Source organism: Bos indicus x Bos taurus, chromosome 3 (genome assembly GCF_003369695.1).
Source record: "Bos indicus x Bos taurus breed Angus x Brahman F1 hybrid chromosome 3, Bos_hybrid_MaternalHap_v2.0, whole genome shotgun sequence".
In the NCBI taxonomy this organism is placed as follows: domain Eukaryota; kingdom Metazoa; phylum Chordata; class Mammalia; order Artiodactyla; family Bovidae; genus Bos; species Bos indicus x Bos taurus.
In genome coordinates this window covers 44,444,103-44,460,715 of record NC_040078.1, presented here as the reverse complement: position 1 = coordinate 44,460,715, position 16,613 = coordinate 44,444,103, and the positions used below count along the sequence as shown (strand labels likewise).

Genomic DNA, 16,613 nt, shown 5'->3' with positions numbered 1-16,613 from the left:
ACTGGCTAAGACTCTCCCTATCCAATCTTGCGTCTTTCCTCTAACTTTGGCAAATATTGCCCCCCTCCAACCCTCCAATAAATCTCTTTCACTTCTTGGAGAATCCTGACTAATGGAGTCAGTACCAGGGCTGGTCTAAGATAGCAGGAGGTAAGATGCGTTTGGGAACATATCCTGGCTGGAAATGAGAGCCTCATCCTACATGGTGTGTGAGGCACAGACAGTCCACCAGGTAGCTATGCAATTGCTAAAAGTCATCAGTAGTGGCTTGGAAGAATGCTCTGGTAGGAACAGGCTAACTCATCAGTCCCCAACCATTTTGGCACCCAGGACTGGTTTCATAGAAAACAATTTTTCCATGGACCAGGAGGAGGGGGCATGGTTTCAAGATGATTCAAGCACATTACACTTATTGTGTACTTTATTTCTATTATTATTACATTAGCTTCAGCTTGGATCATCAGGCACTAGATTCTGGAGGTTGGGGACCCCTGGGCTAAGCAACTCATCCTTGTTTACACAAACATCCCTGATTTCAGCACTGGAAGTCTGAAGCCTGGTGGTTGGTCCCTCTAGGTGGGAGGAAGATGTTAGCCAGGTCAATGATTCAAGCAATTGAGGAATCAGGGAAACAATGCCTTCAGGGATAATAAAATTGGCTGATTCTTATTAAGTCTTGCTGGTGCCCTACAGAGAGAAAATGAAAAGCTGAGGGGAATTAACGAACAAACGAAAACTGAATGTGTAAGCTGGAGAGCCTCTTTGGTAACTTAGAAAGAGGTTATTTATTCTGTAATATGAGGGTAGAAAAATCTGAAGACCAACTTATGACTTACTAAGAGTCAGGGGACCTTCAAAGATGACTGAGTGCTCAGCTAAGACAGGTCTATTATGCACACGAGGTCAGGACCCTGGTGTGGAAAATCTGAGACCTTAACACAAAGGACAGAGACATCTGGGTGGATATGACTGAAGATTTTGATTAACGAGACTGCTGTAAACCCTTAGAGCCTTCAGATGTGGCCCACCTCTACCTACAAAATGCTAGTACTCCCTCAGCTTACCCATGCCAAGATGCATGACTGGGGAAATAAGAAGTCACTCTCCCCCAATGCACCAGGGGCTCCCTCATGATCTGCCCCCACTGCTCCTCCTGACTGCCAGGCCAATGACTAGGACTAAGTTGCTCAGGATGTGAGGAACCTGATGAGAAGCAGATAGACTCCACACTTAAGAAGCTGCAAGAATTAGCCAGCACACACAGGCTGGAGGCAGGGCAGACCTAGGGGGCTAGATTTTCCGGGGACTTTATCAATAAGAATGAAACAGAAAAAGGATAAGCAAATATTTGTTGACATAGGGATACTTTCCCTGAGCACTAAGGATTTAACACTCTTACAAGGCTCCAGAGGACAGTAAAAACACCTTGCTGGGCTGGTTCCTAAAAGCCTAGAGGAAAATGACTGCTTTCTCTTAATAAACCTGACATGCCTGAATTGCCCTGGCAGTTGGTGAAGGAAGGAATGAGAAGTCTCAAAGAAATGGGCACTGCTGGAATGGACATTTGATATGATCACAAAGGCTTGCTAGAGGGTTGTGCACCATGGGAGGATCTAGGTGATGAGCTATTCATTGAGGTGTCAGGAAAATGTGAGCAAGAGGGCCACCAGCACAATGCAAAATCCCAGCAGCACCCCTCCTGTACAGCCAGGACTGATGGTAGAAGAGCCCATCACAGAGCTGAGTTCCCCTATACCCATGTGGATGAAGGCGAGCCTGAAGAAACAGAAGCCAGTTATGGAGCTTAACCATCAGAAGCAGCAGTGGGGTGGGACAGAGTGTCTCAATTATTATAATAATGCAGAGGCCTGAGTGACAGCCAAGGGGATTTGACCATCTGAAAGTTTTAGAGATGACTTACAGATCATAGCCTTCCCTTGGAGGAAAACAGATGGAGAGCCAATGAGACAACTTTTGGACCCAGAGGGAAGGATCTGCAACACTACAGAAAATAGATATTGTAATGACTTTCCCAGTTCTGCCCCAAAAGGACCGGTGACCATTCATTCAAGTGACTATACACTGGGGAAAAGAGAACATCCAGATATTTTGAGGACTATTGGACATAGGATCTTAGTGGACATTGTTACCTGGATACCTGAATTAACATCATCATGGCCTCAGGGTAAAGTCGGGTCATGTGAGGACAACATAATAAATGAATCCAGACCAGACTCTGGCTCACAGTGGATTTACTAGGTCTGAGAGCACAGCCAGTGGTCATTTTCCCCTAGGGAGGTGGAGTACTGGGGGAATTCAATTGGAAGCTTATGAAAACAGTATTCTCCCACTCCTGCCAGGATAGAAATGAAAAATCATATTGCATTAGGAAAGGGAATGGTAAAGATTTAATGCCACCACTTAGGATCTCAAGAATGCGGGGGTTGCAGGTCTCCTCATGTGTCCATTTAATTTACCAGTCTAGACAGATCCTGGAGAATGACTATAGACTACTGAATCTTCAACCAGGTAGAGGTAACCACTGATTTGTCAAGTGTGTTCTTTTCTATCTCATGCAAGAAGATGTCATCGGTTCACTTTCACTTGGAATGGGCTGCTCCTCACATCTCAGTTTATGTCCGTGCTATGTTAACTCTCTGACTCACTGCCACATCATAGTCTGAAGTGAGATGGACATTTTGGACACCTTACTGAAAGCCATGTTGAGCCTTTACATCCAAGACGTCTTCTGATCAGGCAAGATAAACGAGAGGTGGTTAGCGCACTGGAGCCTTGATAAGACACTTGAGGAAACATCCCGCACTTATGAATACACTTCTGGCCCATAACATCAAAGTGATACTGCCTACTGTGGAGGTTTAGTAAGTATGAAGCATGGCCAAGAGTAGTTATGTTACTATGCAGTCAACTATCGTACTTGTAAAGAAGTTGAAGATAAGTTAGAAGTTGTCATTTTTAAAGCCATTAAAGTTCTGTACCATCTGAAAACACTATGCAGGACATAAGATACTCAAAATTAAGGTTCATAAGAATAAAATATGCATTTACTTAAAATCAAAGTACAATTAAAGTCCAATAATAATGATCATTCATATTACTTTTAGTGTTTGAGCTACTTGGCTGCCTGGAAAATAGGACACAAAACAGGAACTTATGGAATGCATACTTTTTTGACAACCTTCCTAATTCATATTGTGCAACATTTCAGTGAAAATCAATGAACTAGTTTCCTTCACCGACTCTGTGTAAGGCACTGGGAGATAAAATGCAGCTGCCTTCTGTTCACTGGGCACACCTCAGGAGGTAGTGTGACGAAGAAACCTAATGCTGGCTCTGGCGTCACACCACCCTGGGTCACAGTCCTGGCTCTAACAAATAACTAGCTGAATAAGCTTGGGCAGGTTAGTTAGCTTCTGTGTAAGAGTCAGACACGACTGAAATGACCACGCATGCACACATGCATGCATCCTTAGTTTTCTTACCGGTAAAATGAAGATACCCAAATTTCATTCCAGCCATTGTGAAGATTAAGGCATAGAGAGTTCTGGGTATGGTGCTAGACTGTTAGTTTTCAATAAATGAAAGCTTGGCTCTGTTTAGCCGTAGCATCTAAGTAAGCTGGTGAAAGTGTGAAAGTGTTAACTCGCTCAGAAGTGTCTGACTCTCTGCAAACCTGTGGACTGTAGCCCGCCAGGCTCCTCTGTCCATGGAATTCTTCCGGCAAGAATACTGGAGTGGATAGTCATTCATGAGAATTCTCCAGGGGATCTTTCTGACCCAGGGATCGAACCAGGGTCTCCTGCATTGCGCACATATTCTTTACTGTCCTGAGCCACCAGAGAAGCCCAAGTAAGCTGGTGATGGTGTATAAACCCTGAGGTGTACATCAGAGCACTGGCTCTGGGTCTACATCTGATTTTCCTATTCCTGTGTTCTCAGAGAAAACAGGGGTCCCACAGCTGCTCAGATCTATACATTTCATATCACTTGACTCTGGTCTCATCAGCACTAGGGCTTTCAGTCTTAAGGAAACCAACTGAATTCAAATGGTTATCATTTCAAGTCTGAGACTGACCATCTTCTTAAAATCGTCCCTTCACTTTTAGTTTCTTTTCTTTGTAATTCCCTCTTTACTGTTGATGTAAAGAATCTGCCTGCAATGCAGGAGACCCTGGTTTGATTCCTGGGTCAGGAAGATCCACTACAGAAGGGGTAGGCTACCCACTCTAGTATTCTTGGGCTTTCCTTGTGGCTCAGCTGGTCAAGAATCCAACTGCAACGTGGGAGACCTGGGTTCAACCTCTGGGTCAGGAAGATCTCCTGGAGAAGGGAAAGGCTACCCACTCCAGTATTCTGGCCTGGAGAATTACATGGACTGTATAGTCCATGGACGGAGAAGGCAATGGCACCCCACTCCAGTACTCTTGCCTGGAAAATCCCATGGATGGAGGAGCCTGGTAGGCTGCAGTCCATGGGGTCGCTAAGAGTCGGACACGACTGAGCAATTTCACTTGCACTTTTCACTTTCATGCATTGGAGAAGGAAATGGCAACCCACTCCAGTGTTCTTGTCTGGAGAATCCCAGGGACGGGGGAGCCTGGTGGGCTGCTGTCTATGGGGTTGCACAGAGTTGGACACGACTGAAGTAACTTATCTTACCTTATAGTGATGCTTTTGAACTGTGGTGTTGGAGAAGACTCTTGAGAGTCCTTTGGACTGCAAGGAGATCCAACCAGTCCATTCTGAAGGAGATCAGCCCTGGGATTTCTTTGGAAGGAATGATGCTGAAGCTGAAACTCCAGTACTTTGGCCACCTCACGTGAAGAGTTGACTCATTGGAAAAGACTCTGATGCTGGGAGGGATTGGGGGCAAGAGGAGAAGGGGATGGCAGAGGATGAGATGGCTGGATGGCATCACTGACTCGATGGACATGAGTCTGAGTGAACTCCAGGAGTTGGTGATGGACAGGGAGGCCTGGCATGCTGCAATTCATGGGGTCACAGAGAGTCAGACATGACTGAGTGACTGATCTGATCTGATCTGATAGTCTATGGGGTTGCAAAGAGTCAGACACGGCTGAGCGACTTTCACTTTACTCTCTATTAAACCATTTTAAACTTCAGGAGGAGTTTACATCAGTATGTACAGGCTTGATGCATTCTACATATTCAATATATATTTACAGGAATTGGAATAAATAGAATCATTCTAAAGAACTGCTTCTGTATGGCATTTATTTGCTTATTAACTCGAGCATGAAGTCTCAGGTTGGTTTACAAGGTCTTTCTGATTTATTTACCCTTGCTAATTCTTAAACCCCACAATCCCACCCCCACCATATACTCCTTATGAGAGGTACCCTCCCTCAGTCCCTCCAAAATGTATCTGCTGTTTTTTGCTCCTGGCCTTTGCTCTCCCTGTCCCCTTACCTGGAATGACTCTTCTTTACCTATTCAAATCATATTCACCTTCAAGACGCATCCCAAGTACCACTTACTTCTGAAGCACTCCCCACGGTGCTTGCCAATAGTGACCTCTTTCCTCTTAGACTCTCAGAGAAAGTGCTGAAGGATCCCCCGGCTGCTCCAATCTATATATTTCATATCATCTGACTCAGAGGCTCCCACTGTCATTACCAGGTACATTAACAATCATATTTCACTCAGAACTGTATTATGTGTGTACCATCCACAAGAAAAACTTATCCAGTAGGCACAGTGATACTTGTAGGGACCTATGAAATTGTCTTAATATTAACACCAGAAGGAAAAAGTGAACAATAAATAAAATATTCAACATATATTATTTATAAATTTGTTTTTATAGCAATGAAGTCATAACATATACACATGCTGTTGTTGCTATTTAGTTGCTAGTTATATCTTAGTCTTTTGTAACTCCATGGACTGTAGTCCATTAGGCTTCACTGTCCATGGAATTTTCCACATAAGAATACTGGAGTGGGTTGCCGATTCCTTCTCCAGGGGATCTTCTTGACCCAGGGATCGAACCCTGTCTCCAGCACTGGCAGGCTGATTCTTTATGGCTGATCCACCAGGGAAGCCCACATATATATATATATATTTTTAGGGGGTTCCCAGGTGGTGCTAGTGGTAAAGAACTTGCCTACCAATGCAGGAAACATAATAGACGCCAGTTCAATCCCTGGGTCATGAAGATACCCTTGAGGAGGAAATGGCAATCCACTCCAGTATTCTTGCCTGGAAAATCCCATGGACAGAGGAGCCTGGCAGGCTACAGTCCACAGGGTCACAAAGAGTGAGACATGACTGAAGCTACTTAGCATGCATGAACATACTTTTTAATGGCAGCAGTGGCCCATGAAGGCACACATCCAACTGCTAGGGACTACAGAAGTCATAATGGAGCCCTGGCTATCTTATATTGCCCAACGATAGTAGTCCTATTTCCTAATTAGAATATCCAAAGGCTGCCAGCAATCCTCAAACTGGAATTTGCTAACACCTAAGAAACCCCAGACATATCAATGAAATTCTATGACGTATTTTTCAATATTTCAAAGAGCTTAATAGAAAAGTATATTTACCCATAATAAGCCCACACGCACTAACTGAAATGCCAGTACTCTTTGCTTTTGGCTGGAACTATACTAAGTCATTTGGCAACATTGGTGATCTCATGCTGCTAAGTGGTTCTGATACATGGAATACACAGGAATATTTGAGATTTAACCAGAGAACCAGACGCCACTATAAATCCACCAGTCAATCACAGAATACCCAGATATAAGTATCACCTACAGAAGGCAGGTAAAATTATGGTGAAGAGGCAGAGTACCCATGTGTCTTCAATCATTCACTGTTTGCTATTTAATAATTGTATGTATGCAAGTTTAATAACTGCATCGTGCAGTTTCAAACAGCATATTACATTTTTATTATTATGGACCATTGTTTAATATCTGGGCTTAAGTTGGGATGGGAAAGTGTTACTATGTTAAACAGAACATTTGAAAACATGGAGTTCATGGAGGAGTGGTAGCTGGGAGGAAAAAGGTAAGCCATAAAAGGGTCTATGGTGGTGAGAATACTGGAACCCAATGGCTACTTGGCAGATATCTTTAGTCCCTTCCCCTGCCTAATACCAATTAACACATAGCTGAAGGCTCACAACAGAAATGTCAAAAGACTAATATCAGTGTGGCCCCAGTGGTCAAGTGATAGCATAGCAGCCACATTATGAGTAGATGCTCAATAAATACTGTTTGATGTATTGTCTACCAGACACAATTTTGCTCATTTGAAATCTGGAGCTCAGGGACCTTATACATTTCAGTGTTAAATTACTCCTGAATGGGGACAATTTACAGGAAGGGCTTTCTGATGTCAGCCAGGTCTTACCAGCCGGTGAAGACAAATTTGTGAAGACAGTTCAGAGATTTTCTTTTTACCTTCCCCAATCCTTTCTCCAAACACTGTCCCCACCTAGACAGTCTCATGGAGTCAACTGTTTCAAAAATGGGCATGCTTCCCTAAATTCTGGAGGAGGTTTAGGGTGGTTTGTTAAGCAGCAACAGATAATGCAAAAAGACTAATAAATATAGTTGACCCTTCCCTTTAAAAAAAAATATTTTCATAAAACCTGAGGTCAGAATTGGAAGTGATCTAGAGAGACCATTCTATGACTTTTTGTTTCAATGGTTTATGAGGTTAACTGGAAAGTCATCAAACATTATGTCTCATTCCAATTCTGGAGTTCATTTGATTTTAACTGAAAAAAGTTGTATCCATTTTATATGAAAAGAAATGCCACAAAGCTTAATTTAAATATTATTCTAGTGCAACTCAACACTGAATTATAAATTTAATGGTTGAAGGTTAAATAACCTCCAGAAGTTTTTCCTGGGAAACTGACAGCATTTGCAAAAATAGGCATAGGATTTTCTTCCCTGAAAGTTCTCAGAAAAGCAAAAGATAACAACTCAGTGATCAAATTATCCCCACAGCCTTAATTAAAGTCAGATGCTAAGGGAGAGTTCGAGTTCCTTCATTTTATTTACTAATCCACAAAGAGAAGCATCAGGAAAATGTTCTTCAATTCTTATTTGCATACTTCCTAATAGGGCTCATTTATTTTTATTTATGTGTTTATATATGTTTATAACACTTTCACCACACTAAACAAATATATCTCTGCCTTAATACAGCAATAAGCCTGTTTCCACAGAGAATATTAAAAATATGGCTGTTTTCTCCTATTCATCTACATGTAAAAATTCTGGCAAGCATTTCCTGTTGAAAACCCCAACATTTTTATTATAAAGTTTTCCCAAGGTGTCTCCAGTGAAGCTGGAGAAAATATATGCATGTGTATAGGTTCAAATATAACAGCAAACCCTGACTGTACTGCCTCCATTTGCAGGAGGAGTTAGATTCAGGGTTGCCATAGCAGCCACCCACGCTCACACACACAAAGGGGTGGTGGAAAAGAGAGAAAAGCAGCTAGCAGAGAACAGAATCTATTGTTAAAAAGACAGCGGTACCTTTCAATGTAATTACAAGCAGGAATCCTGATTCTTAGTCTGAACCGCTGTTTAATGATAGATTTCTGAGTGCTAGATTGTTATTACATTTTTTTTTCTCTAAACATATCTACCACCTGAACCTCTGGTTTTAACTTTTATGGATGCAGAGGTTATGTAGGACCAGGAGGGAATTCAGCTAACCACACACACATTAGGGCTGTTGCTGCTGCTTAGTCGCTTCAGCCGTGTCCAACTCTGTGCGACCCCATGGACTGTAGCCCACCAGGCTCCTCTGTCCATGGGATTCTCCAGGCAAGAATACTGGAGTGGGTTGCCATTCCCTTCTCCAGTGATAAATAATCAACTATTACACAATAATAAAAATAATAAAGAAATTTTAAAATAAATAAGAACTAGTAAAGTATTCAATAAATAAAAGTAAAGCACTAGTGCCTGGCATATACTACATGCTCAATAAATGTTTGCTAATAATAATAATCATTATTGTTAAAACATCTCCAAGTGTTTACTACAGACTAGAACAGCGTGTGCGTGTGTGCTCAGTCACTTCGTTGTGTCTGACTCTTTGAGACCCCATGGCCTGTAGCCTGCAAGGCTCCTCTGTCCATAGGACTTTTCAGGCAGGAATGTTGGTGTGGGTTGCCATTACTCCTCATGGGATCTTCCCAACCCAGGGATTGAACCTTATTTCTGGTGTCTCCTGTACTGGCAGGTGGATTCTTTACCACTGTGCCAACCTGGGAAGCCCCAAGTCTAGAGAAGTGTGACTTATAATTCAGACATAGCTTAAATAAGTGCCTTTAAGTAACTTGGTAAAACAAACAAACAGATAAGAAGTTGCTAAACAAATGCCAGCAGACACACCATTTTGGCAGAATAAAAACACCAGGTGTTTCACTACACTAACACACTCACTACCACTGGCATACCCTGATTACACAACGAAGTCTATATTAGTGCTAAGATAATTATGTATCAGTATTTGGTGTCTGAGAGTATTCCGGAATTTGTCTCAAGTCACTGGCTTGGTCACATATCTATACACAAGATGTGTTTACAATTAATGTGTGTTAGTTGCTTAGTTGTGTCTGACTCTTTGCGACCCCATGAACTGTATAACCTGCCAGGTTCATCTGTCCATGGGATTTCCCAGGCAAGAATACTGGAGTGGGTTACCATTTCCTTCTCCGAGGGATCTTCCCAACCCAAGGATCAAACCCAGGTCTCTTGCACTACAGGTAGATTCTTTACCATCTGAACCACCAGGGAAGACCTTTACAATTAATACCCAGATACAAATACAAACATAAGATTTAGATGTAATGACAAGGAAAGAAAAATATTTTACTGTTCTTGATTCACACAAGTTTTAAATCTTCATATTAAGGCTAACTGCTCCACCTTCTAGAGGAGTTGGAACAAAGAGTCAAGCAATTTAGTGACTAAGAAAGAACACACATGGATTAGAAGATTTTATATCAAGTCTAGAAGTACCTTAAAATGTGTAGCAGAAAGCAAAACTAATGGGCTAAAGAAATCAGGGGCAATTAGAGGAACAGTGTTGGAAGCAGTATGAGGCTAAGAAAAGAGTTGTAACTGGAAAATTGTACAGAAGAGAAAATGGATAGAATGATATTTGGTCCTTAATGCTATAAAAATTTTCCTGATGGGATTTCTTTTAAAGTCCAAGAAGTGAATGGTAGAATTAACTTGGCTTAAACATTTTAAAAATGTTAAAACGCACACCCTTATGACCTCCAAAATGACTCGGCCATTGTGAGTATTATATAGGATGCTATAGTTCCACTCTTAAATTGTCTTTTATCTAGAAATCTTTATTTCCAATATCAAGCAGAGGTGTCACAGGAAATATTCTCTCTTTTAGAGATAAACGTACAAGCTTACATTAGGAACATTAGAAACATTTCCATAAATGAATAGCTCTTTGAGGGGAAAAACAATTCTGAGTTTTTCCAAGCAATTAGAAATTAGTTAAATTTGGCTTGACATTGGCCCTGAGATCTCTTGTCAATGAGCTGAAATCAGAAGTAGTTACTGGCACCATTTACTAGGAGAACTCCAAAAGGAAAAATGTTCTGCACTTCTTACTGGAGCTAAGAAAAAGTCTTCAAAGAACACTTTTGGAGTGCAACTTTATAGCTTCAAGGCAGCCTCTGGTGATAGAGAGTAAGAATGATGGATACAAACACTGGGGACAAGAGCTGCCTGCCAAGGCTGCTCTTCTTCCTACTCCTGCCCACCATTAATGCACTCAGTGGTGACCACTTCCTTCCACCTAGACGTCCTAAGACAGCTGCACTTACGGTCTGGCTCTTACCACTAGAATGACGGCAAATACTCAAGAATAAATAAAACGAGTATCATTTTTAAGGGCATTTTGGTTAGTTCTATAACAAAATACTAAAACAGTGGTTGAGATACTAAGATGATAGAGTTACCAATAAAAAAGAACTTTCTAGAAAAAGAGTGTGTCTTTCCCTACCTACACCAGAGAACACTGGAAGTTGAGTAGGCGGCAAAGAGGCCTCGGTAGTTCTCTTAATTGCACTATTATAAGTTTATAAGAACTGCATAGGACAAATTTGTTTCCATTAAGCCCTATTTAATATAAAGACAAACATATTCTCAAATGGAAATGCTAATGGCTATATTTTTTAATACAACCAACTACCCACACATAATCTCATGAGAGTCAACTGACTTAATTTTAGTCACAGTACCAACAGCTATTATTAAAGATAAATTAAATGGCCTGCAGAAAATCTAATCCTTACTTACTGTCAGATACATAGCTGCATAGACACTGAGAGCCGCTTCTTTGGATGGAAAAGTCTTCCTTGCTCTCATGATGAGATCTGGGTTGCCTGTGCAGGCTTCTTCCCCACTGATGAACTGCGTATATTGCTGACACCCAAGTGCCGTGTAGTTGGGTTTACACAGGGCAAGAAAATGGGGAGCCAGGTTTCCTGTGACAACTTGTCCAGCATTTACAAAGATATCTGTTGCAAACAGTCCAAATGTATAAATTCCTGAGGAAGAAAAACACACCATTTTAAACCCTTTGGTTTGTTGTGGTTCAGTTTACAATAAACCAACATGGAAATATTTTAGAAACTATAGAATAGTTCATACACGTCCATACATATGGTTCCTTCCATTTCACTCCCTCCAGCTTCCCCCTTTGCTTTCTGAAGTAGTGGGAGTGTTAAATTATTTAACATATTGAGTTGTCTGCCACTGGCTACATTTTTATGCATGGCAGGTTTATAAGACATAAGATAAAAGAAGAAAATATATTCTAAGACTGTGTTTGGGTAACGTGATTTTTTAAATGGAGATGTGTTTCCCTTGAGAGGGTTCAGTCTATCACCTTCTACTAATGTTAGCAATCTTTCTTTTTTCCCTATTTCTGAATATCTTACTAACATAATACAGAGCAGTCATCTCCCTTTAATTATACCTCTTAAGCCCATTCTAACTAATATTAACTCAGCTGGAGGTGCCAATTAGCAAAATCCTAGGCTATCAGTTTTAAAAAATCATGTAACTGCTAAGTCCCAGTTATCTTTTATGTACTGAGTTTCAATTTCTCAAGTTTGGGACAATTTAGTAAATAATAAAGCAATTAGATTATCATTTTTAAATTATCTTCACAATATTAAAATTTACTTGCTTTGTTTACCTGAACATAAAAAATTAAGTACATAAATTTCCCCCCTTTCGTAAGGAATATGTCAATTTACTCAAAAACAAAAACTGTTTTCTAAATTCAATATAATTGGCCACTAATGCCAAAACTTATCTCTCTATTTAGGTAAGAAAGGCAAAACAGATTCTTTGGCATCATTGTCAAACTTCCAGCTATAATCTACAAGGATGTGGTATTAATGTAAAGAAATCCATTCTTTTATAATTTTTGATAATAAAATCCATCAAGGACATTTTAAAACTATACCAAAATACTACTTCCCAAACAGCTGGTTCATTAAAAAGGCATATAATTCTATTATGATAATTAGATGCTTTTTTTCTTTGTCATGTATTTCTGGATTGTTTGTTTCCTAAGGCTTTACATAATTATTGACTGTTGTGTTGCAAATCAGCAGGAAAAAATATTTTTCCAGGATTAGATACATGACTATCTTTTCATTTTCAAAGTATTATATAAGATTATAAAAGGTTCTAACACCCAAATCCGCACACAGCAAAGCTCCATGTGTATATAAACCACAATGAAACAAAGACCTTAGTTCCTTATTGAAAACATTTACAAGGAAGAGCTTTCTTTCCATCTTACCAGCATTCCATGAGTCATACAAGTAAATGTTATTAAAATCAGAAATTTGGCAGAGGCAGAGAAAAAGAACAGAATGAAGCTCAATAAAATGTCATTGTATATACCCTCACCTTTCAAATCTCATGGCCTAGCATGGGAACCTAAATGGCAAGCGTTCATCTCTATTCTCTTGAAATCTAGGCTAAGATGTACTCATTTTATTTAACTAAACCATTCTTTTATCAGGTATAATAAGTTTTCCTGTCTAGAGAGGAATATTTGATAAGGATATGGAAATGTCTCTTGATATTTATAAAGCTCCCAAATGTGCTTCAGAATTAAAATAGTGCATCAGGCCCAAGTCCAATATTGAAGTTGTCTACAAAGATACTTATGTAAGTGAGATCCCATGAGTGTATCCTCCAGATACACTGGAGTGTGACCTCCAGAATAAAGTCACTAAAAAAGAGTGATGTCCTAGTCTATAGTAATGCTTTTCTTACAAGCTTCCCTTTTATTATAGTAAACTAGAAACATCCAAATCATGATAAACGAGGAAACAAGAAACAAATCAAGTACTTCTAAATATCTTTTAAATCACATAAATAAGAAACATGCACAGGCTTAAACGCATACTTTATGCCATTCAGGCAGAGCTTGTTTTATTGAACTTCACTTTATTGGACTTCATGAATAATACTTTTTTTTTTTTTACAAATGGGAGGTTTGTGGCAACCCTGTGTTGAGCAAATCTACTGGCGCTATTTTTCCAATAACATTGGCTCACTCTGCGTGTCTCTGTCACATTTTAGCAATTCTCCCAATATTTCAAGTTTTTCATTATGATTTATTTGTTATTGGTAATCTATGGTCGTTCTTTGGGTGCAAGACATACTGTACCCATATAAGGCAGCGAACTTGATAAATGTGTGTGTTCTGACTGCTTTACCAACTACTCATTCCCCTATATTTCTCTCCCTCTCCTCCAGCCTCCCTACTCTGTAAGACACAATATTATTGAAACTATGCCAATTAAAAATCCTACAATAGCCTCCAAAGATACAAGTGAAAGGAACAGTCACACATCTCACCCTTAATCAAAAGCTAGAAAGGATGAAGCTCCATGAGAAAGGCATGTCGAAAGCTGAGACAGGCTGAAGGCTAGGTCTCTTGTGACATTTAGCCAAGTCATGAATGCAAAGAAAAAGCTCTTTAAGGAAATTAAAAGTGCTACGCCAGTGAACACACAAATGATAAGAAAGTGGAACAGCCTTACTGCTGATTTGAAGCAAGTTTTAGTGGTCTGGACAGATCCAATCAACCACAGTACTCCATTAAGACAAAGCCTAATCCACAGCAAGGTCCTAACTCTCTGCAATTCTACAGAAGCTGAAAGAGGTGAGCAAGTTGCAGAAAAAAAGTGTGAATCGAAGCTAGCAGAGGATGATTCATGAGGTTTAAGGAAAGAAGTCATCTCCATGGCAGGAAAGTACAAGGTGAAGCATCAAGTGCTGATACAGAAGCTGCAGTGTTATTCAGATGACCTAGCCAAGATCATTAATGAAGGTATCTACATTAAAGTACAGATTTTCAATGTAGATAAAACAGCCTTCTATTGGAAGAAGATGCCACCAAGCACTTTCAGATCTAGAAAGAAGAAAATGCCCGGCTTTACAGCTTCAAAAGACAGGTTGACTCTCTTCTTTGGAGCTAATGCAGCTGGTGAATTTAAGGTGAAACCAATGCTCACCTACTACTCTGAAAAGTCTAGGGCCCTAAAGAGTTATGCTAAATATACTCTGCCTGTGCTCTATAAATGGAACCATGAAGTTTGGACAACAGATTATCTATTTAGTAACATGGTTTACTAAATATTTTAGGCCCATTGTTAAAACCCGCTGCTTAGAAAAAATATTCAAGTTATTACTGCTCTCTGACAATGCACCTGGTCACCCAAGAGCTCTGATAATGGCGATGTACAATGAGATTAATGTTGTTTTCATGCCTGCCAACACAACATTTATTCTGCAGGTCATGGATCAAGGAGGACTTTTGATTTTCAAGTTTTACTGTTGCAGGGAAGAGCCAATTCTGATTCCATGTTGGATCTGTTTCTTTGATTTTAATCTTCACTTTTCATTGTTTTTTTTTTTTTTTTTTTTAAATATATCACACATAATGATCTGTCTCCAGGAACCCTACCCCTCTGCCTTTATTAGAGACAGTCTGACCCAGTCCACCTGTAAATGGCTGCACAGAAGAAGAAATTAACATATCCCCTATTTTGCAAGATAAATACCTTTTTACTTTACTTCCTCACCTCCTTTCCCTCTCTGTTCTATAAAAGACATTGGCACCCAGACTCCAATAAGATGGTCATTTTGAGATATTAGTCTGCCATCTTTTTGGTCAGCCAGCTTTCCAAATAAAGTCCTATTCCTTGCCTCAACACTGGTTTCTTGGTTAATTGGCGTGTTGTACGGTGAGCAGAGTGAGCTTGGTCTCAGTAACATTATTATTTAAGAAGTACATTTCATAAATTTGTAGCTGCCATGGATAGGGATTCCACTGATGGTTCTGGTCAAAGGGAATTTAAAATCTTCTGGAAAGGACTCACTATTCTAGATACCATTAAGAACATTCATGATTCATAGGCAGAGGTTAAAATATTAACATTAACCCTGTGAACGAGACAGCAAAAGAGACAGTGATGTATAGAACAGTCTTATGGACTCTGTAGGAGAGGGAGAGGGTGGGAAGATTTGGGAGAATGGCATTGAAACATGTAAAATATCATGTAAGAAACGAGATGCCAGTCCAGGTTCGATGCAGGATACTGGACGCTTGGGGCTAGTGCACTGGGACGACCCAGAGGGATGGTATGGGGAGGGAGGAGGGAGGAGGGTTCAGGATGGGGAACACATGTATACATGTGGTGGATTCATTTTGATATTTGGCAAAACTAATACAATTATGTAAAGTTTAAAATTAAATAAAATTAAAAAAAATATTAACATTAATAGGAGTTTGAAAGAAATTGACTTCAACCCTCATGGATGATTTTGAGGGGTTCAAGAACTAAGTGGAGGAAGTAACTGCAGATGTGGTGGAAATAACAAAAGAATTAGAAGTGGAGCCTGAAGATTTGACAGAATCACTGCAATCTCATGATAAAACATGAATGGGTGAGGATTTGCTTCTCACAGATGAGCAAAGAAAGTGGTTTCTTGAGATTGGAATCTACTCCTAGGGAAGATGCTGTGGAGATTGTTGAAATGACAACAAAGGATTTGAAATACTACATAAAGCAGCAGCAGGGCTTGAGAGAACTGACTATAACTTCAAAATAAGTTCTATCATGGGTAAAATGCTATCAAGGAGCATTGCATGATACAAAGAAATCACTAGAGAAAGGAAGAGTCAATCACTATGGCTAACTTTGTTATTATCCTATTTTAAGAAATTACCACAGCCACCCCAATCTTCAGATTCTACCAATATGATCAGCTGAGGCAAGACTCTCCACCAGCAAAAAGATTACAACTCATTAAAGGTTCCAATGATGATTAGCATTTTTTAGCCATTTTTATTTTTAAAAGTATTTTTACTTAAAGTATGTATTTTTTCAATAGACTAAAATATAGTATAAATATAACTTCTATATGCACTGGGAAACCAAAAAAGTCATGTGACTCACTTGATTGTGATATTCACTTTACTGTAGTGGTCTAGAACTGAGCTCAAATATCTTAGGAGGTATGCCTGCA

General features: G+C 39.9%; 1 protein-coding gene across 2 annotated transcripts in view; it reads right to left on the bottom strand.

Moving 5' to 3' along the window:
• PLPPR5 (phospholipid phosphatase related 5) overlaps positions 1-16,613 on the bottom strand; it is a 135,969-nt gene that overhangs the window by 73,850 nt on the left and 45,506 nt on the right. For both annotated transcript variants that reach the window (XM_027536427.1, XM_027536426.1), the window contains exon 3: positions 11,349-11,599. In XM_027536427.1, coding sequence (XP_027392228.1) covers positions 11,349-11,599 — 251 coding nt within the window. The remainder of the gene's footprint in view (positions 1-11,348; positions 11,600-16,613) is intronic.